This window comes from Aphis gossypii, chromosome 3 (assembly GCF_020184175.1).
Source record: "Aphis gossypii isolate Hap1 chromosome 3, ASM2018417v2, whole genome shotgun sequence".
NCBI lineage: Eukaryota > Metazoa > Arthropoda > Insecta > Hemiptera > Aphididae > Aphis > Aphis gossypii.
Genome location: NC_065532.1, coordinates 5,344,876 through 5,367,986, shown reverse-complemented (window position 1 = coordinate 5,367,986; position 23,111 = coordinate 5,344,876). Strand labels below are relative to the sequence as shown.

The 23,111-nt window shown below is 23.2% G+C and overlaps 2 protein-coding genes across 2 annotated transcripts in view; one reads left to right on the top strand and one right to left on the bottom strand.

Annotated features, from left to right (window-relative positions):
- LOC114119972 (serine-protein kinase ATM) overlaps positions 1–22,791 on the bottom strand; it is a 29,657-nt gene extending 6,866 nt beyond the window's left edge. Inside the window, exons 1-38 of the mRNA XM_050204021.1 lie at positions 22,425–22,791; positions 21,357–21,518; positions 20,423–20,534; positions 16,948–17,109; positions 16,759–16,891; positions 16,199–16,304; positions 15,660–15,752; positions 15,372–15,599; positions 15,174–15,310; positions 14,965–15,099; positions 14,785–14,874; positions 14,505–14,709; positions 14,163–14,427; positions 13,923–14,103; positions 13,634–13,848; positions 13,433–13,535; positions 12,877–12,973; positions 11,334–11,478; positions 11,110–11,264; positions 10,939–11,043; positions 10,715–10,849; positions 10,489–10,645; positions 10,308–10,432; positions 10,108–10,248; positions 9,752–10,003; positions 9,560–9,684; positions 9,044–9,497; positions 8,817–8,957; positions 6,246–6,489; positions 5,781–6,013; positions 5,517–5,688; positions 4,997–5,099; positions 4,757–4,864; positions 2,757–2,859; positions 1,352–1,511; positions 950–1,251; positions 545–873; positions 336–480 (exon numbers count right to left, since the gene is read on the bottom strand). Coding sequence (XP_050059978.1) covers positions 336–480; positions 545–873; positions 950–1,251; positions 1,352–1,511; positions 2,757–2,859; positions 4,757–4,864; positions 4,997–5,099; positions 5,517–5,688; positions 5,781–6,013; positions 6,246–6,489; positions 8,817–8,957; positions 9,044–9,497; positions 9,560–9,684; positions 9,752–10,003; positions 10,108–10,248; positions 10,308–10,432; positions 10,489–10,645; positions 10,715–10,849; positions 10,939–11,043; positions 11,110–11,264; positions 11,334–11,478; positions 12,877–12,973; positions 13,433–13,535; positions 13,634–13,848; positions 13,923–14,103; positions 14,163–14,427; positions 14,505–14,709; positions 14,785–14,874; positions 14,965–15,099; positions 15,174–15,310; positions 15,372–15,599; positions 15,660–15,752; positions 16,199–16,304; positions 16,759–16,891; positions 16,948–17,109; positions 20,423–20,534; positions 21,357–21,518; positions 22,425–22,505 — 6,339 coding nt within the window. The 5' untranslated portion in view covers positions 22,506–22,791. The remainder of the gene's footprint in view (positions 1–335; positions 481–544; positions 874–949; positions 1,252–1,351; positions 1,512–2,756; positions 2,860–4,756; positions 4,865–4,996; positions 5,100–5,516; positions 5,689–5,780; positions 6,014–6,245; positions 6,490–8,816; positions 8,958–9,043; positions 9,498–9,559; positions 9,685–9,751; positions 10,004–10,107; positions 10,249–10,307; positions 10,433–10,488; positions 10,646–10,714; positions 10,850–10,938; positions 11,044–11,109; positions 11,265–11,333; positions 11,479–12,876; positions 12,974–13,432; positions 13,536–13,633; positions 13,849–13,922; positions 14,104–14,162; positions 14,428–14,504; positions 14,710–14,784; positions 14,875–14,964; positions 15,100–15,173; positions 15,311–15,371; positions 15,600–15,659; positions 15,753–16,198; positions 16,305–16,758; positions 16,892–16,947; positions 17,110–20,422; positions 20,535–21,356; positions 21,519–22,424) is intronic.
- LOC114119974 (39S ribosomal protein L46, mitochondrial) lies at positions 19,340–20,475 on the top strand. The gene has a single exon (XM_027981725.2). It carries the CDS (start codon positions 19,575–19,577, stop codon positions 20,376–20,378), a length of 804 nt encoding a protein of 267 aa, XP_027837526.2. The 5' UTR covers positions 19,340–19,574; the 3' UTR covers positions 20,379–20,475.
- Positions 22,792–23,111: the final 320 nt, after the last annotated feature.

The window sequence follows — 23,111 nt, the reverse complement described above, 5'->3', positions numbered from 1 at the left end:
CGTATGATTATTAACTAAATAATTAATTGCTGAGATGAAAATATTGGTTTATAAAATTCCTAGGGTTTAATGAGGGAATTCTGTTTTATAAGTAAATATAACTTACTAAACATAGTTAACACAAATAAATGCACATATTTTATTTTACAAAGATAGGTACTGCTGTGGTAAGATTTTTATTGCTGAGACAGCTACTTAATATGTCACCATATATATATTTTTACAGGAAAAAAATAAGTTAGATTTACAAAAGGCCCAAATTACATTTTAATGCATATTTTTTTAACTTTTGAATGTGAAGAATGTATAGGTTTAAATATATATATATATATTACCTTTTGGAAATATTTTCTTATAATATCACATGATGTTTCTGATTTTGTTTCTTCCATCCAAGAACCATAAAGTTGTAATGCTAATGAATGTAAGAAAGGATAATCATAATTGTCAAGTTCTTCAACAACACATTTTAATAAAACTCTGCAAAATGTATCATTTAAAAGTAAAAATATTAAAATATATTATCAAAATAATGACATTATACCTTGCCATATAACAGTCATTTCTTTTCCATAAAAGTCTAGCCTCCTCTACCTTTGCCCATAAAATAGTATGTTTCTGATAATTTTCTAAAGTTGCAACTGTTGCTAAATGTTTTCCAGCTACTTGTAACCAATCATTTTGTTGAGCTAGCTCAGCTATTTTAATTCTTAGTATGCCTGATCTTTTATCACCATCAAAATCCAATAACTTACAACGTTGAGAAAGTATTTTATTGATGTTTATAAAATCATTAGTTTTTAAGGTATTTTGATTTAACCAAATATTAAATAATTTCTTTTTATCTGTTGTTGAGATAAAATCATCAAGATCCTTTTGTATAATTATTATAAAATAATGAAATTAGATGTTATTTATTAAATCTTAGTGTATTAAAGCATTTACTTACTTCAATTATTTTAAGTTTGGCTAATGGAGCATAAATTGTCGCTGTTGATTCTAGACTTGCACAATATAAAGACTCAATAATTACTAATCTAGCTTCATTAATTATAGGAATTGCTCTTTCTAAATTGTTTAGATGCACATATCTTAAAGCATGATAATGCAATGATTCAAAAGACTTGTCACCACTATCTGGTAAATCCCATTTATTTAATTGCCAACAATAGTCATATTTTAAATTATCATTGGAAGCCATAATATGAGCCACATTTTGCAATCCAGAGTTGGAAAATGCTTCTAAATAATCTAAATAACAAAAGACATTAAACAATTATAGAGTATATTATTACTAAAAATTGTTATTTTTTTACAGAGAACTTATTTTATACTTTAAATTTTTAATCACCTTTGGAAATAAGTTCTGTAGTCTGCTGCAAATCACAATTTTCCATAACACGATCCCATTTTCTAAGTTGTTGATAATATTGTGTACGAGAAGAAAGATTTAGTAAATAACTTGAACCACAACCTTCAATCGCATCAGAATCTCCAATGCTTTTATAAGACTAAATGTATTTAATTGTCATATTATTAATTGTACAATTAATTTTTAGTCAACATATGTTGCAAGAAAATCATTTTAAAATTTTGCCATTTGTTAAATAATAAAAAAGATAGGTTCTGTTAATTATTTTATTTAATAACTTTACACTTAGATGAAAAATACTTATAATACTTTATAGATTCTGGATGGATGTAATGGTTTACACAATGCTTTTTTTTTTTAATTTTATATTTTTTTGTATTGTCATTAAGTATTGATACAAAAAAAGAATTCAATCTTAAACTCAGAAATTTCTATTTGATATTTTAGGGATAAGGTTAAAATAGAAATTTTATATTTCTTATCAATATATTAGGTTTGATTGAAACTTAGTATTATTGAATTACTGAATATATAAGGGAAGGCCAAACCGTGGCTCGCGTCATGGACTTTTGCAGCTCGCCATCTTATCATAACATTTTTACAAATTTTTTTTTTTAATATGAGTTTTTTTGTATTATATAATAATATGACCTTTTTTTTTTTTTACATTATGGCTCTTCCATATTTATTAATATATTTGATGGCTCATAAGTGTCTTCTCGCTGGCCACCCCTGGCATATATTGTTATTTATTTTATCTTATAACATAAATAACTCAACATAATGTTATAAATAAATATAAGGCCTATAATATTTATATTTTCACCGACTATGTTATACATTTATATTTATCACTTATACTTTTATAGTAATATATCAATAGAAAAATAAATAACTGATAATTTTATATCAGAACTGTTTTTTCTTAGAATAGTTTATCATTTAATTCAATTTTAAAAAATACGTTATAGTTACATTCTACGCAATTATGAGGTGTTTTTAAAATCAAGAACTAAGATATAGTATACAGTTCTTAGTTCGTGCTGAAAACATATTATATATTAGAGGTATATCTTCATTTTTTCTTTTTATAACATTATATTTAGAATAGTTTATAAAATATTTTTTTTTTTTTTTAAGTGATTAAAGTATTGATGATAGTATTCAAATTTATAAATGTAATTATAGTTAATTAATTGTTTTTTATTAACAAAAATGTATAAATTGTATATTGATACAATTGTTGGATGGATTTCAACCTAATTCTTTTAAATCCATTTTATTTTTTTCAACTTATACTGAGTATATTGTATTTGCTTACTAAAATGTTTGGAATCAAAAGACAGAAATATAAAAGACTAATATTAATAGATTAATAACTAACTTCATGGAGAATTGTTTGCAACAAAAGTCCTTCTTTTGGTAACATTTCTGTGATCACATCTACAGGATTAAATACCATTGACTCTTTATCTTTGTTCATTTTTCTAAATATTAAAAATATTAAAAATGTTAATCCATTGTTATGTAATATTTAATTTATATATTTTTATGTACATAAATAGAAGTATAGATATTGTATCAATGATGGTTACTAGAATTTTTCCCGAATCAAAATTCGCGAATTGTATTTTACCCAAAAGTCCATAAACCCATAACGATTTTTCCCCGAACACCTAATCGATATTAAAGTAGATAAATTATTATACTTATAAAATATAAAAATAATTAATAAAAAAACTAAAGAGTATCTACACTACATGCAGATACATCGGTACATGTATATGTCTTGTTTCTACTGAATATAGTTGACATAAGAATGTCAATGTTAATTTGGTATTAGAATAAAAAAAAACAAATAAAAAATAGTAAAAATAAAAAAAATAAAAAAAATAAAAAAATAGTTAGATTAAACTAATAATATATATATATATATATTTTTTTTTGTTATTATTATTTTTATACATTTTTACATGGCAACCTGTTGCTATAACAACCAGTTGCTATAAACAGTCGCCGTCTCAAAAGGTAACATTCTTGGTGTCGGACAAATTAACAGAATGACCCCTAGCCATAAGACATATACATGTCAATAAATAGTAACATAATAAATTATGTAGTGTAATAATTTAATATTAAAAAGGTATATGTTTTTGTAATGACGGTAAAGTGCGATAAAGGCAAGATATCCATACTTTTTTTGTAAATACTATTTATATATTAATAAATGATTATTGATAGATTAGAATGTAGAGCAATAGTTGTATTATAGTTATAGGTATAAAATAAAATATTATATAGAAAATACGCCACTGAAACTCCTCGTAATAACAACATTTTTTATTTTAGGAACAATAACCGCCAGGAAAGACATTCTTAAAAAAAAAAAAAGGTATTGGGTTTTTCAGACTTTTGGGAAAAATAGTATTCTGGAAAAAATTAATTTGGGTAATTTCAATTCAGGAAAAATGGCAAGTACCATAAATAATATTTAAAACCAATAGACTTAAAATAATAAAACATAATTTTTTTCAAAATAATCTAAGTAAGTTTAACAAAAAAATAATAAGTCTGTATTGAAATGTTTTTTTAAATAGATTGAATTATACTGGGTGATTCTTTTATCAAACAACAATACAGTTTTTTTTTTTTAATTTAATAAAATTGATATATGTATTTTAAAAGTATTTTTATGTTTTTTAATGACAACATATTTTTAATTTCATATTTTAAGGCAGAATATCTTTTAGAGTATTTAATTACATAAAAATAAAAACTTATGTGAGTAGCTTATGAGTTACAACTTATAAGTATTTAAATTTTTTAAAGTTTAGTTAAAGGAAGTAGTAGACAAACATTTTGTGGGATATTCTTGTAACCTTTTATACAACTCAAAATTTTAAATACTTTAAATAAACAACTTGTTTGGATATTGATTATTACGTAAAAAAGTACTCTGAAAAATATTATGCTTCAGAATATAGATTTAAAAACATTATATTGTCATTCAAAAAGTAAAAAAACTTAAAAAATAACAATAAAAATATTAAATGTAGGTATACATATATTTTTATTTTGAAAAAAAAAATGTTATTTTATTACATCTGAAAGTTATGCAAAAAAATATTTTCAAAAACATTTAGATTTTGAAATAATGAGTGTTATTCGATAAAAAAAAATTGTTCTATATATTATGTATTGAAATTTAATTTTTAAAAAAATCATAAAATAGACAAATTAAAATATCAAAAAAAGATAAGATATTTTTTATATTTTTAGTTGTTAAGAACTTCTCAAAATTGTGTTTCTAAAATTAACAAGGTCTAATTACCATCAAAAGTTTAGTTAATTAATAACAATATAATATTAAATCTAATAACTTACTTAAATTGAGTTTCACACCAGAGCTCCAAATATTGGATAGAAGTAAAATGTGCAGAACAAAATTGGGCTGCTTGGGACACATATAAGTAATTGATGTCCAAAATTGTTCTGAAAATATAAAACTATTAATAATACTTATAATATAAAATTTATAAAACTTTTAGATTAATTTATTGTTAAATATAAAATGTTAAGTATAAAATTGTTAAAACTATAAAGTAAAATTAAAATTATAATTACTGTAAAGGATTGTTTTGCTGAAGTCTGATAAAATTAATGATTCGTAGAAGACATTGCACAGCCAATTTATTACAATAAATATTATTTTCAATGGCATTGTTAACTATAACAGTCAATGGCTAATATAGTAACTATATTATTTATGTTTTAAGACAAGTATCAAATTATGGGGGGTAAAATCTAAATTAGATTAGCATTTTTTACATTGTTTATTTACTTTCAAATTAATTAACACAAGGTATAATTTTTATAATTATAAAATTATTATAAACATATCCCATGACCCATGGGAAGGGAATGGGATCTAAATATCCTATGTAAGTCGATGTTTAATAAGCGTTTATTAATAATTTTAATTTTAAAGTGATAAGAACTACTAGCTTAGCTACTAAAAGGAGCAGTAAAATTGAAATATAACAACCTATGAGAAGCCTTGAATAATTATTCTGTAAGTTTAATAATAAATTAATTTATTATAATATTAAAATTAAAAATATTAAATGGGTCTTAGTAATATTACCTTGATGGAAATTTGTTTTTATCTTTTCAGTTGTATTTTCCATTTCCGTTTTTGTTTTATAATGTTTAAGAAAAAACCTGTTCAAATGTTTATTTAATATAGGCCTTGTTAGTGATTTGTATTCAAGAAGGAAATACACGAGATGTGGTAAAATGTTTTCACAAAACAAAGGCTAAAATTATAATTACATTAATTAATATTATAGATGTTGATCTAAAAACAAACCAATTATTAAATGTTAATACATATATTTTTAGTTTTTACTTTATTTTCAGCAATAGGCAATAAACTTTTACAAAAGCCTTGAAGTGTTTCCAATAAATGCTTTGTAATGTTTGTAATCCAACTACTGTAAGAAATAGATGAATCTATTGGACACCAGATTTCGTTTTTATCAATTAGTAAATTAAATTGTTCTATATCAAATGATAATTCAACATCCAGTTCTTTTTGTTCAGATGGTTTAAATGGGTATACAACTTTTGGACCTAATTTTTCTAAATGTTTAATTACATTTAAAATATATTAATATAGTTGAAAATTGTTTCAAAATAGGAAAGAAAGATACTAGGTGGCTGACTTGTGTGCATAGGTATGGCTTCGTACCAAATAAAAAACCCAGTGGTAAACTTGGTAGGAGAAGCATCTGACTCCCCTTAAAAAACAAAAAAACGGGTGCCACCTGGTATCTTTCTTATTTGAACACAGTATAGTTAATAGTTATGTTACCATATAAAGATTGTCCATTTTGTGTCGCCATAATTTTGAATAAAGTTATATTACTTGCTTCCAAAACTGAAATATTATCATCACTTAAGTAATTTAAAACCAATTCAACTATATGCTTCATAAATAAATATTCTGGAGATATATATGGCTCTAATTTCAATACTTCAGGTTCTGGTTGTAAAATTAGAGTAGTTAAATCTGATGGACCTAAAATCCCCAAACAACTGGCAGCTAAGATTTTAATCTATAATAAAAACAAATTAAATGATATTTAACCAACATAAAATAGAAACAACTTAATAAATTGTAAAAAATGCTTAAAATATTTTAGGAAGCAATAAATGGTGCTTACTATTATGACCATGATTGGAAAATTATAGCATATTGTTAATTGGGATATGAAAATTTTAATTTGAGAATAGTAATTAAACAGATTAAAATTGCAAATAATTGATCAAAGATTATATATAATATATTCTTGAATTAACACATAAATAAAAAGTTAGAAAGAACATACAAGGTGATTCTTTTATCAAACAACACTCATTATTACAAAAAGCTATAGACTTTTAAAAAAATTTTTTTTTTCTAAATTAAAGATCCATACTGTTCTAGAATTGTAGAACTTTTTCATATATTCACCCTCATGCTTATTAGGTAAACTACTATCAACTTTTGATTTTTAAATGACAACCTATACTTAAAATTTCATAAATTAATATGGCTTGTTTTTTTATGAATTATCACTAGGGTTTAGATTTGAAGGCAATATAATTAGAAAAAAAGCATTTAAATTATGTAAAAAATCAATACAAAAATATACCACAAAATTAAATATAAGTACTAACTAGTAAGTATTAAAAAAATAATTCGACAAATGCAGATTGACGAATAATCTTGAATCTACATATTATGAACATATCTTTAATCTTTACATAGGTAGTATGGCCAATATGGGTACTTTAATGGCCATACGCCCATACCAAATACTCAATAAGACAAAAATGGATTGAGTATTCAGCATTATTGATAAATATTGTGTAGAAGAAAACCCATTTGTACCGATAATACGTAAGCTGTATATAAAATTATTAAATCAACTGAAAATTAAGCACAAAAAATGCATTTACAAGTACAAAGGCAAAAACAAAATACATCCATCGTCTTAGAAATTAAATGAAACATATTTTTGTACAAAAATTATTTTTTTATTATGATTATTAAAATAAAGGCTCTTGTCTTCAAATCTGAACCCTAATTATGACATACAAATTTTCATTTTTTGTTAATCCGTTGATGAGATATACCTTCTCAAAGTTGGGTAGTTTTGGGAAGTGTTTATTGAGAGAAAATGTGTTAAAACTCGTCATTAGATACTTAGTAATAATTAGAAGTATTAGTCCAATTAATTATAATTATATAACAATTGATAATAAGCTATATGGGGCAGGTAGTAACAGCCAACAGGTATAAATATTATCACCAATCTTGCAACACCGTGGGGTCGACAATATTGAATTAATTAGGTACTATTATAGATACTGGATTTTATAAATAAAAATCTCAGATATGAAGGTGCAAATTAGTATTGATGTAGAACACGTAAAAGCTTCTAAAACCAACCAACTTAGAGCAGTTATAACTCACCGATGGATATACGAAAGTTAAAAATTTCAATGTGAAAATTTATGAAAAAATGGCTTTATTAATTTATGCAATTATTAATATAGGTTGCCATCTGAAAATCATAAGTTGATAGTTTTTTTAACTATTAAGATAAGAATTCTGAAAACAAATTTGAATTTGTCGTCAAGTCTACTTGAAAATGACCAGTCCGCATTTTTGATATTAAAATATAACTTTTTAAACAATTGAAATATAACAATTTTTAATTACCTGTTTGTAATATAATTATTTTAGGATTTAGGAGATAATATCAAAAATGTGAGCTGACCGTTCTCAAGTAGACTTGATAACAAACTCAAATCTATTTTCAGAATTCTTATCGCTTTACTGTATCAATTGGTAAGTTGGACAAAAAACACATCTGAATTCTTATGTTGCGCGTGTATTAGATAAAGACAGGCAATTACTGTCACCAATCCCCTTAAATATAAGAGTAAAAAAAATTAAAATTTTATATAGTTGAAGAAAAACATGTAATACAATTTGAAAAAAAAACTATACTTTTTAAAATAATGAGTGTTGTTTGATAAAAGAATTACTTTGTATAGTAGGATTAAAAGATCTGAATTTGAGATGAAAAATTTAAAAGTAATGATAAATTAATATATTTGAAAAAACAATTTGAACAAAACTTGTTTTATTAGAAGTATTTTTATAAATTCATAGGAAATGTAATTAATTATTTAAGATTTTTAAAATGTATTAATAATTTAAATAATTAGGACTGATATTACATTTTTTTTTTAAATACGTATAATACATAACAGATATATCTAAAAGGCTGACCCCAAACAATAGATTTCAGATTTTTAATAATATGTTTTTATAAATAGATTAAAAGCAGTATTGAAGAAGTTATTATATAAATTTAACTTGAATACATACTTCAAATTCATCACTTTTTGTAAGCTTTATTAGTGTACAAATTAAACAATGTAAAATACTTTTGATACAATCTTCTGAAAATCCTCGGATTTTTAACAGTTCACGGTACATATTTTGAAGTTCTATTTCATTTGTTTGTAACTAAAGAAATAATACTATATTATAATACTAAATATTTGTTATGTAATACATTTATTAAAAAAATTATTATTTGAGTACTGACTAACCTTTAGCTTTAAACATTGTAAAGATTTAATTATATCAATATTTTCATTTTGTTGATAAAGAAAATAATTGATGTCTTTATATAGTGCTGTTTCATTTTCTTTATTTGTTTCACAAAAAATATTTTGGTCACTGAAGTTTTTAAGAATATTTAATAAATTTAATAATTTTTCATTAGAGGAAGGTAGCTTCTTTGCCAATGACCGTAAAGTCGATATCAGAGGTCCAATTTGACTTGTATTTAATTTTAAAATGCTTTTAGGATTCATTAATAACCATTCTAAATATTCTATAACATAATTGTGCATTTCAATATTATTTTGGTTTAATAAAGTAATAGTTGATAGTATAGATTGATTAATTAGGAAATGAGAAAATTCATCGATTTGGTTATAATCTAATAATTGACCGATAAGAGCTTTCATAAAAACGGTATACTGGAAAAATGACTGATACCTATAAATTGAATAATAAAATGAGAAATGGAATAATATTAAAAAACAAAGTAATACATGTACCATAATTTTGATGTTGATGTTTTGAAAATATTCACATACAATACATGAACAATTGTTTGAATATAATTGGGCTTTTTCATTGACATATGAGTTAAAAATGGATTATTATTTTTTACATAAATCTCCTAGAGTTAACAGAACATAAATAATAGAACAATAGTAATAAGCAGAATAACTAGGTTGATTATTTACTTGAAAAATATTAATTAAAACCAAGAATTGATCACTACTAATTTGTATCGGAACAATTGGCTGCTCAGTATTTATGACAACCATTTGGATAAATTGTAATATTATATCTGTGCACTGTAATTTAATTAGTTCATTAAAATATATTTCACCCAATTCATTTACAATAACTTTTTTAATTTCATCATGATTGATAAATGGTACTTCTACAATCTTAATAACCAACAAATATGAAAATATAACCGGAAAGGTTTCCTGTAATTTAACAATTATGATTTAAACTATAGTCTATGTAATACAAATAAAGTATTCAACTCAGTATTTAAATATATATAAATAATAATAAAAATGTTATTTACCTCAATTAATTTATGGAGAATATTCATTGAATTTAAAAAATTCAAGTCATTTTTGATAACTAAAATAGGAATGATTTCAAAACGATATTTTTTAAAAAATTGTTCCATCGTTGTGCAAGAAAACAATCTAATTGGAAATTCCTAAATAAATTATTAAAAAATGAATAATTAATAAAAATAAAAGCATATTAAAATATTACCTCAAAAGTGGAATACTTTAAATGCCATTTCCATAATAAGAATTTTAAATTATTTTCTAATAACTCCATGTATGATTTCATTTTTAATTCAATTTTTACACATTCCAACATATTTATCACCAGATCTAAAATAAAATAGTATTTTATTTACAAATTAAACACAATTAAAACAAATACTAACCTAAATTAATTTGTTGATTACGAATTGTTTGAAAAATTTCAAATAAACCTTCTTTTTGATACTTAACACTCGATGTTATTAATGATTGCATGCATAATAAATAAGTGGAAATTCTATTAGTGCACTCATCTTCACGTTCTTCTTCACTTATATCATACTAAAAATATTTTTTAAATAGTACTTCAAATAATTTAATACAATAGTAAAATACACTAGTGAAACTCACATCTATTGTAAATTCTTCATGGATTTTATTTAATATAATATGAAACATTTCTTCATAGTTTATTATATATGGATTTGGATTATTTTCATAAGCATCACACATTACTTTTATGCATTTAATAGCAGCAATTCTAACCTGTAATATTTTATAAAAAATAAATCAAAAAACTAAAAAAAAAAAAATGTAAATATAATATTAATATATATATTATATATTCTACAAACCTGAAGAAATGGATTATCTAGATAATACAATATAATTTTTGGACTCATGGGTTGTATCACATTAGTATTAATATTCCACGTTGATCCAAAACTACCATTTTGTATCTAAAGTTACATTAAATATAATTTTTTAAGAAAATAAAATTTGTATAATTAAATAAATTTACTTACAGATGCAAAATTTCCAAGTAAATCAATGAAAGCACAAATCATTTTTGGTCCACAATTTTTGGTAGTAGATATTTTTTGTAATGACCAAATTAACATAAGTAAATTAGTAGTGCAAACTTTATTTAAATTATTTTTAGTAGTTATTTGAAGTGCATCTAAAATAATTAAATATACAAGGTAAAATAAACATATATACTAATAAAAATATTAATAACAATTTTTACCACTCAAGAGCTGAGTTATTTTGATAAAACCTTCTTGATGAGAACACCAAGCTTTGGCTATTTGTTTAATAAACTTATTAAATTGAACTATCATATCTATTGTTAAATTATTCAAACTCAAAGCTATATGAAGAAAATTGGTAACCTAAAAAAATATTTTTATTTAATAATTATTTATATTTGATTAAAATAACAATAAAAAACACAAAATATGAGTTAGTTAATGTTAGGAAAATACTTATGATAAAGGTCATAACTACCATTTGCACTGTGAAATGAATATTTTCATAAAATACATTTTATATACAATTTAATTCGGTGATTAAATTAAGAAATGGACCCAACAGACGAGGAAATTAGTACAGTGATAAATGAATTGAAAAACAACAAATCATCAGTGAAGATAGATTAGCCGCGGAACTTTTTAAGTACGGTGGAGAAGAATTGATAAATGAAATAGGTAAATTAATCAGAGAAATATGGAAGACAGAAGAAATACCAAAAGAATGGAAATTAGCAATAATCTGTCCTATCTATAAAAAGGGAGATGTTTTGAGCTATCAAAACTACCGAGGAATATCACTGTTGAACACAATGTATAAAGTATTATCAGGTATCATATTAAACAGAATTACGCTGTATACAAGACATTATAGGGGACTACCAGTGTGGTTTTATGAGAGAAAAATCCACCATAGACCACATTTTCACGGTTAAACAACTAGTTGAGAAACATTATGAATTCGACAGGGATTTACATTTATTGTTTCTTGACTATAAACAAGCATATGATTCATTCAATAGAGAAGTGCTATGAAATGCACTCATAACCTTCGGAATACCGTCCAAAACAGTGAAAATGACTAAACTATGCATGGATAAAACGTGATGTAAAATTAAATTCAACCAACACATGTCAGATGAATTTGAAGTTAAGACTGGACTCTAACAGGGAGATGCATTATCCTCAGTACTCTTTAATATAGCATTAGAAACGGTAGTAAAAAAAACAAAGAGCAAGTATGATGGGTTAAACTTGGAAGAAAACATAAGCAAATGTGGAATTATAGCGTATGCAGATGATATTATCATATTAGGATCAAACAAACAAGAAGTAATAATAAGCACTAAGGAACTAATAAAAAACAGTAAAGACATCGGTTTATAAATCAACGAATCAAAGACTAAATATATGGTAATATCAAGACAGGAAAATCATAAAAAATATATAGAATTTGAGAATTTTAAGTTTGAAAGGGTACATAGTTTTAAATATCTGGGTGTTACAATAAATAATCACGAAAAAATTAATATAAGAACTACTGCAGCGAACAAATGCTATTATGGGTTAACAAGCATATTTAAATCATGATACCATAAGTACCATAAGTCACTCCCAAAAATGTTTCATTCGTTCAAAACACCAATAAGTTATGTTTTTAGTATATACTACTTGCAGTCTATGTTTATTTTTTTTGATCTGGGAGGGAGCAGAAAATGTTATAACTAAAGATAATACTAATAACAAAAATAATAATAGTACTTTAAAGTAGGTGTATGATTGAGAAATTGAACCTTCTAATTCTTTTAAGTCATCTATTAAAGTTTCTAATAAATGTGTTTGATAACCAGTTTGACCTGTAAAAATAATAATAGTGATATTATTTAATATATTCAATTAAATTTAAAATAAATAATAAAATTCAACGAGTTCTTTAATATTATTACTGGTTAATAGGATTCACCTTTTATTTTAATCATATTTATGTAAAATCTAAACACAATCATACATATTAAAAAAGCTAAAAAAAAGTTTTATGAAATCAATCAATCCATAGAATCTAAGTTATCTGTAACACATTGTCACATAGCTACTAACAATTATTAAAAACATTAAATATTAATAATCCTATAAAATTAGTTTTCTTATAATTCGAAAAGTTATTTGAAGTTATCTATATAATATTTTCTAAAAAAATCTTTTAAAATATAAAAGAATTAATACATAACCTAATTATTCGTCAAAATATCATTAGAAAATTTTTAATACAATTATAGTTGTAGTTTATTACATAGTTATATTAATGAAATACTTAACTTTATAGAAGCAAGTCCTTAATAGTGCCTTAATTGCTTGTATACTTAACTTTTGTTCTTTTTTAAGGCTATCATAATCTAATACTTGATTCATACAATTAAAATCTAAAACATTATAATATATAATACTAAATTGCTCTTAAATCAATTCTAACATAAAATGTATCAAATATATATATATTTATATATAATATGTATATTACCATTATATTTACTCAAGTTATAAAGTTTAGCCATAATAACTTTGTTTGTGTTATGATTCATTAATTCATTTACTATTATATCATCAACAAATTGTAATCTTTTATGAAATAATGAACAAACATTAACAAATGCTTCATTATTATGTTGGTTTTCATGGGTATTAAGTTCAGAAACTATATTATTTACTTTTTCCATGTATTTAAATTTGTATAATCTGTAAATATGAATCAGTTCAATAATTCTTCAAATAGATGGTATATATTCACATGAAATCATGACCATAATTACCTGAATTCACTAAAATCATTAATAAATTGAGGAAACTGATTTTCAAGAAAACATAAAAAATTTGTCATGGATAAAAACATTTGAAGTGTTGCAATACTTGGTTTTTCTTGTAATGCTATACTTTTCTCTATAAAATTAATTAATATCTCAAAAGTATTTTCATCAATTGATCGTCTTATACCTGTTATACATAACTCATGAATTTAATTTAATATAATACTATAATACTAAACATTTTACTTTTATTTTGAGAAAGATCAGTGATATGTAGTTGCACATTTGGACGATCTTGAAGTGCCAAATCATAACATGTATTTGTAAAGTCGATAAAGCTTATTGTTTTTAAATTATTGTGATTATCAAATGATTTCTTAATGCTAGGTTTTGTCAATATTAAGTCAACTACTTCTGATAAAAGATAGGGATTCAGTTTTGAAAATGATTCAACTAGTAATGCATCTTGCAACTTTAGCGGTAACAACCAATCAAGCAACAAAATCATGTTCTATAAAAAAAAACCCATTTTTAGTTGTATAAAATTTTTGTACAAACTGGTATTTAATTATAAAATTTTATATTTACTGTTTTATTTAAAGAAGCACTGCAAAAACCTCTTGTCTTAAATAAAACTACTAAAGTTTTCAAACTAGGGTCATTAATTTTTATTGTTTTACTAAAATATAGTCTTAATATATCAGAATACATTTCATTGTGCCAATTTATTAACACAATTAATGAGTGTAAGAGACTATGAGATAAATCTGAATCCTCATTTGACATTACCATTCTAAATAAAAATAAATAAAGGATAAAAGAGATAAAATTTGTTTTACATTTTTCATATTAAACAAACAATATTTACTTTAATGCATATGACCAAACAGTTTTAAGAAAAGGTCCAAATTGATTCAATTTATAAATATTTTCTGATTTAATTAATTCATTGCAACAACTAAATTATAAATAAGACACAATAGGGAAATAGATTAGAAAATAAACTAGGAGGCATTCGTCTGTAATAGCTATTGAACAATAAACATACATGATTAAATATTTTATTGATTTGGTGTCCTTATAAGAGTTTAAGCATATAGTTAAACTCTCTAACAAATGTATGTAATCCTTTTCATGAAATGGTAATGCATGATTTTCTAGTAGTTTTGTAATTATATTAAGTCTAGAAATGTATTAGACATACAATGATATTATTCATGTATTACTTTATATTTAAATAATAAGTTATTATCTTACCTGGTACATATTTCTGATGTTTTTAAGTCTGTAAGACCATTTACAAAAGATAATACATTAATATCATATTTTTTTCGTTTTGGAGTAGGACATTCGTCTAAGACCAGGATCGATGAATCTAATTTATTAAAATATACCTAAATAATAACAGTTTTTATAATAAATAAATTCATTATTTGAGAAATAAAAAAAATTTACTATATTAAAAATTGTTACAGCCAACTCCGAAATGTAATTAAAAAAATTAGGATTGGAATTATTTTTAATTTGTAGTATTTCACGACGTACAAATTCATATATATGATATAATTTATCAATCCACATATTTTCATTATAAACATACGACTCTTTATGATTGAAATCAATGCATTTTGGATGATGTATTTTTATGAACAAAGTTAACAAATTATACAGCTTCTCTTGAATCTAAATATTTTAATTTTATAAAAATAAAAGAAGTTGGTATATAATTAAGAAGGAACTAACCTTTTTTGGTTTATCATTTTCGTAGAAATTTATCAAATGTGTGCAGTTTTCTTCAATAAACTGACAAAGTGATTTACGACATTCTATCCATAGCTAATTAAATTTTAAAAATAATTAATAAATTTAATATACAGGATTTTCTATATTTGATATTAAAATGTTTTTTTTCAATTATATAATGTAACCTATATGTTAGTAATCAAATTTAGTTCAAACTTTTTTTTCAAGTTGAATATTGTTCTAAATACCCATATTTCTCAATTAAAACAAAATAAAGTGATAAATAAAATAGAAAACATTAAAAATTGAAGTAAAACCTTTCAAAAAAAAAAAAATTCTTTGATCTTGGGATAAATTTGTAATGCTATATATTACTAAAATACATTATATAAATTAGCATGCCCATATTTAGGAATTAGCATTTACCATTGATTAATAATAATGTATAAAGAAAGGTATGGTTTAATAATATTTAATTATTCAGCATTTAGTTACTATGTATTTATAAAAAATTATGAATATTGAAAAGTATAACTTACCGTTTTACAAACATCAAATACTAGAATAATTAAATCTTCTCTTAAGGAAAAGTCATTATTTTCCTTAAGTGTGTCCAATATTGCTTGTTTTAAGTATGAAAATATTCTACAATAAAATTATAGTTGTACATACATATTATAATTAGATAATTGAATACAAGTTTATAATATTTATAATTTAATATATAAAGTGATTATTTTAACCTTATACAATCGTTATAAAAATTGTAATCAATCATTTTTAAATTTATAAAAGGCAAGCTAAATTTATGTTTCATGAACTGAATCAAAATGCATTCCAACAATTTTTGAATAATATTATGCAAATTAAATTGAAAAATATTTAAATTTTTTCATTAATTAGTATTTGATAAGGCTATAAAAAAATCTATTCAAATTCGTGGACTTCAACAAATATAATAATTATAATATGTTAGAATTGTACATAACTTAAATTTTCTAGAAAAAAAAATGTCTTTTAAATTAAATAGTATAAGTAGTATAATCATGAATATCTCAAGTAAAGTGTGTAATGGTAAACAAGGAAATAAATACTTTACTTTTTTTTAATAGCTAATGATACACTAGAATGGGCATCACCTCTGACTACTATATGTTTCATGATTTTTATTGATACATGTCTCATGTTGGCAAAATCCACATTATATAAATTGTAAGTCAATGAAAACAAATCTAAAATATATACATTTATGATTGGTTGTAATTATAAAAAAAAAAAAATATCTTACCATTCCAATGACTGCTTAATGAATGCCAATAATAACTCCGAGATAAAATACTTTGTTCCAAAATTTTATAGTAAACTTCTCCCATATATAATTGAAAAGTATTATTTTGAGAAACATCAAGAATACATTTTAACAAATCGTTAATAGGTAAATAAGGTTGATCTAAAGAGACAAAATTATTTATTAGAGCAAGCTATAAATTACATAATATAATATGGTGAAATGTATAAGTTTTATAATTTAATTTTGTAATTGCTATGTTTAATTACTTCTTGTTGCGTAGAGAAGAGACCAAAAGATTTAATAATTATATTAATAGACAAGAAAATATAAACTAAATGAAGATACCAGAAAGTATAATTTATAATTTAGATATTTAGTTAAAATTTAGAATATTCTAGTAGTATTTAATTATAAAAATTGACTTTTTTATTACCTGTTTTTACCCAGTAAACACTAAATACTAAGTAGAAAAAAATATTTCAACAGATAAACATTAATGTTAGGTAAAATATAAACTTTTATTTGGCTTCTGTATAGTATGAAATACTTTGCTCTTATAAATATTAAAATGTAAAATTTTGCTTATTAGATATCAACATATTTTTAAAATAACTAAACAAACATTTCGGATCAACTGATCTGTATTGGTATATATTTGATGTTAGTTATATAAGAACAAACAAGAGTTACTGATATAGGTAAATAAAATAAAATGAATTTTCATATTTTAAAAATGACATTGGGTATGAAGAAATTTATGAAATATATAAAACTTTATTTTACCAAATAAAATGTTTTCAAACTGAATTAAAATAATGAATGATATTCTTAGTTTAAATGTATAATGTGTATCAGTAGCATACTAAGGATTTTAGGTTGGTTAGACTATATGTTGATCAAAGACCCATTTGAGGCTTTGTTCACTAGGGGAACTAATAAATAACATCAAAATTAAAACATAAAAATTTTTTCCAAATTTCTATTTTTATATGAATTGTCTTAACTCTTAAAATCTTGTACATAATTTGATAACTAAAACAATGTTATAGTTATAAAATAAAATATTTGTTATAACATATTAATACATTAACACATTGAAATTCTATAAAATTTCCAAGTCTTAGTTATAAAAATAGAACATTTTATAAACTTTAAACTACAAAATAATTTCGAAGTTAAAATGAATTGGACAAATTTTGTAAAATTTCGAAGTTCAAATAGTTGTAAAAAAAATTGTGCTAAATGCTTATGTATCTCTGATATAATTTTTAGATTATGAGCAAAGTGATAAATGTATTGATTTTATAGTAATGTGTGTTTTTTTTGTTTCTGTGTACAGCATAACTTGTTTAAATAATTTTAAACTTTGGGGGTGGTTTCTGATGGAAAAGTGAATATTCTTGGTGCATTATAGAGGTCGAAGTAAAAACTGTTCAGTAGTTTTCAAAAAAATTGATTGCTTATAATATGGTTGTAACCTTGTAACTCAAAAAGTAATCACTTTAAATACTTTAAATTTTCACCAAATGTTTTTATTAGTATTATCTATATACAGTTCAATTTTCAACAGTTCGAGCCTAGCTACAAATCTAGCTAAGAGTTGAAAATTTAATAGGTACTACATTTTCCATAAGTTTGGCTTACAATAAGTAATAATAAAAGAACTTGAACGTTGGTCAATTAAAAAAATTGTATTCTTAGTTTAAAACTACTCGTAAAACAACGATTAACTATCAAATAATTCTAGATTTTTGTTTAAGTTAAAAATTATTAGTCGTATAAATTTGAAACATACACCAGTTGTTTAAATTGTCATTTTCTGTACAAGATTTAATCTTGGGGTACCATTTCAGGTCATTAAAAAATAAACAACCTTTTTAACCACCTACTGGAACATATTTCCAAGGTTGACGAATCATCTCGGTTCAGAATCGTTTTTCGTATACAATGATACCTATCATTGGATTAAAATTTAATACATCCATTATAGACTTTATAGTAACCTTTACAGCAGAGTGTTGCTTACTTCAACAAACTTTTTTTTAAAATATTTAAACATTTTACGAGGAATCTTGTACAAACATTTTTACAATTTTAAACCAAACATTAACATTATTATTGACAAAAATAAATTTTTAACGTCTATAAACGCACAAAATAACTAATAAGGTAATAATATTTTGTAAATTATACCATCATTAACTTCAATAAGATAATAGTTAGTAAAAATTTTTATTTTTGTTTCCACAACTACCAACTATATCCAACTCAAATAAAACATAACGAAAATCAACAGATTTTAAGGTTAACCTAACCGTAGTTAGAATAATTTAATATTATCATTTATCACTGTTATCATTATTCTTTAAAATACTCAAACGCTGGTAGACAGTCTACTATATTATATATTTTTTTACTATTTTAGTATTTTAGCTTTTAGCCCTTATTTTAGCCTACAAAGAACGTAAATACATCTTATTAAAATTAATCAAATTAACACCTATAACAATTGAACTTTTGAATTAAATTATAAGTGGCAATATTTATTATTTAATAATAAGTATATATACTTTTAATACTACTATCTATTACCTACTTAAGTCTATTTTAACAGAAATTAAAAAATGAAAAAATTTCTTAACGTAATTATGCTTAAAAACTTCTATAGTAGAATGCATTCAACAAAGCAAGTGAAATGGGATATCATGGCTGGTTTATGTCTACAACGAAAACCAATAATTACAAAATCGTTGACAGAAACAGAGGTAAATTTTCAAAATTTTTTACAAGAAATTGAATTTGAAAAGAGCTTAAAATCAGATCACGAGCTTAGACATGAAAAAGATGTTAAGAGAATGGAAAAATTGAAAAGTGGAAAGGTTATTGATTTTGATGACATGGATCAAGCATCAAATCAATCAGCACAAGATTATGTAGATAAGAACAAAGAAGAACTCTTAAATTTTAAATTTGCTAGTCGTTCAACTAAGGCAGATGAAATAAACGATACTAAATCATTAAAAAGAAAATTAGATGATAATTTAGTTTTGATTGTTAAACAAAAATTTGGACATGATGATTTTTGGGTTTTACCACAAGGTTTTTGGAATGACGGAGAAACATTAAGAGAAACAGCTGAAAGAATATTGAGAGAATCATGTGGCAATAAAATAAATGTTAGTTTTTATGGTAATGCTCCATGCGGATTTTATAAATATAAGTATCCAAAACAAAAACGAGAACAATCTAATGTAGAAGGGGCAAAAATATTTTTTTTCAAAGCAAAACTTTTGGATGGAAATGTAGAACAAAAAGACATATGGACAGATTATGAATGGTCAACTGTTCCAGAACTCAATAAGAAACTTATTCAACCATACATGAAAAATGTTAAATTATTCTTGTCAAATTATAATGTAAACACGTAATTAATATATATTTAGTATATACATATGACTTTTGTTCACTTTACCTTTGTTAGCTTTATTGATAATATTTCTCAGCAAAATAGAACAGTTTTCTAAATTTGGTTGTTTGTAACTTAAACCTGATCTTTGCTTCTTTTTGTCTTCATTCTCAACATCCTGGTAAATAAAAAATGGAAAGTTGAACAAGTATTATTATTTCTTAATAGTTATATTGGCGCAAATAATAGGGTTTGATAAGGATAATTAGCACTCTGTATTTTTAAGCAAGCATCCCGAATTTCTTGTTTATCTTTAATTATAATTAAAATTGTTGGACACCTACCACTATGGGTCAAGAATCAAGATGAATTATTGGTCTTATTAAGTATCAATAACGAAAGACACTTAGTTCTTAGTCATTATTTTAAATAAATATCCAGAAAACAAGGAGTGGATTGGTCAGGGGAGTTAGTTGAGATTTATATATTCAAAATATTTTAGAAGAAAAATTTTTGCTTGGGTGTACAAATATTTTTATATTCATTATTGAATAAGTAATATGTTGATTTAAATTCAGTTTGTTAAATTAACTTTAAACACATCAAGTATATTTTACTGTCTCATTTAATTAGAGTAATAAAATGCAACCAATTTTGTTATATATAATAAAGATTCTAGGAAGATAATATCAAATTATATACATATCATGTTGGATATTGGATGTTACAGGTTATATAAATATTAATTGATATAGTAAAAAAAGCAGATTTTAATTTTACGTGCAGGTGGGTAGTTAGTTTCAATATTTGCCCATGATAAATGTTTGATATCAATGAATTAAGATATCAAATGTAAAGAAGGTGGTAAGATAAATAAGGAGTATGAGAGATATAGTCCTTTAAAGGTTTGTTTCCTTAAAATTTTTTGGTGTTTAATATTTTTGGATGAATGCGTCAAGAATAATTTAATAAATAATAAACTAATTTATTAACAACTAACCAGTATTAAGCTTCTATGATAACAATTCAGAAGACATTTCCATGTTACAAGATTACCATCAATACTTTGAGATTGATTTAATTGTTGCAGACTACTGTTATAATTCAAAACTTCTATAACTTCATCGTTTTCCAACAGTTGTTGAATTTCTTGTCGTTTAATCTAAAATATATTTTTTTATAAGATGTTAAAATAGTATTAATGAATTAGTAAAATTATATTAATTTTATATTTATATTAGGTTGTAAATATATCATAATGAAAAAAGAATATTTAATAAATTATTATTTTTTCATCCCTAAAATATAAAATTGATGTATTACATTGAATTGAAACTTACATGGTCAATATTTAAATATCATGCAGTAACAGCAGTAATTACTGTGTACATATTTTATATTGTAAAGAGTACAGTTTCTATAAATTAATATATTACAAATCATAATATTTTCAAAAAACTTTTAAAATTATTGTGTTTAGAAATAGGGCTTCAATAAGGAGAGTAAAGCAAGAGAACTATTTTTTGGATCTAAAACCAATAAAAATGTATTTATTATAATATTGTTACAATAATCCGACATAAAATAATTGAATCCATTGAAAACTTTTTTTATTATTAAAAACTCGTCTATAATATTTTTTTTTTTTAGACAACCGAGTATTTAAAAATCAAGATAACTGATTTAATTTTTAGTTTTCATTTGGTTTAATTTAAAATAATATATTAAATACACTTATACATAATATGTAATAATATTTGATATAAGTTTAAGACAGTACAAAATATATGAAGGTTAATTTCCTGTATTTTTATTAATTGTCACTTCATTGAACCCCATAATTAGAAACAAAATTTATAAGGTTACTGTAGTCATTGATTTTAATATCAAATGACAAATACTAAAATCTTGTTATTACCAATAATAATGTTAGTTAAATATCTATCTTCAATAAGGGTGTATGGTACTGTTTATGCTTAGCCATACATTAAATGGTAAAGCTTAATTCTATATAAGTACTAATTATATCCATATTTTATATAATAGAAGATACATCATATGCCGTTACCTTTCGTTCTGTGACTTTATTCGAGTCTAAACTTTGTAAACAACTAGTCAAATTGCTGTTGAAATGTTTTTTACTATCCATTTCTTAGAATATATTTGTCAAATTAAGATAACGAATTATGACACAAAAATGAAAATAAAATTCAAAGAAAACATAGAATAAAGCAATGAAATCAATACTAAAGTTGACATTATAATGTACAAGTTATTATAATTACATTTTCGGATAGTAATAATTTAAGATATACAAATTTTCTATCACAAATTTTATATAAATTTTAAACTAAACAAACGACAAAGAAATAAAGAATTATTCAAATTTCCCATGAGAAGAAAATATAAAAAGATACCAGCGGAGCGATATCGCCGATATCAAATTTAATTCTGGCGGCAGTTTATTATAGATAATAATATCATGACATTTTTCATCATGATTTCATCTATTCTGTGATTACTATAACCTACTATGATGAAACTTAGAACTATTTTAAATCTTAAAATTGTCTATATATCGAAATATTAATTATAATTATAAATGTATTTATTTAAAAGTTTTTTTTTGAAAATTAAAAAAATGTTTGTCATTAAATTTAGTTTCAAATATAATCATAATCACTATCTCAGTTCATATCATTTTCGGTTATCGTTGGACTGCTTATTTATTTTTCTATGACCGAAATTATTAAAT

Excerpts from the sequence above, each read along its gene's own strand:
- LOC114119974 (XM_027981725.2), top strand. The coding sequence starts at position 19,575 with ATGAAAAAATTTCTTAACGTAATTATGCTTAAAAACTTCTATAGTAGA.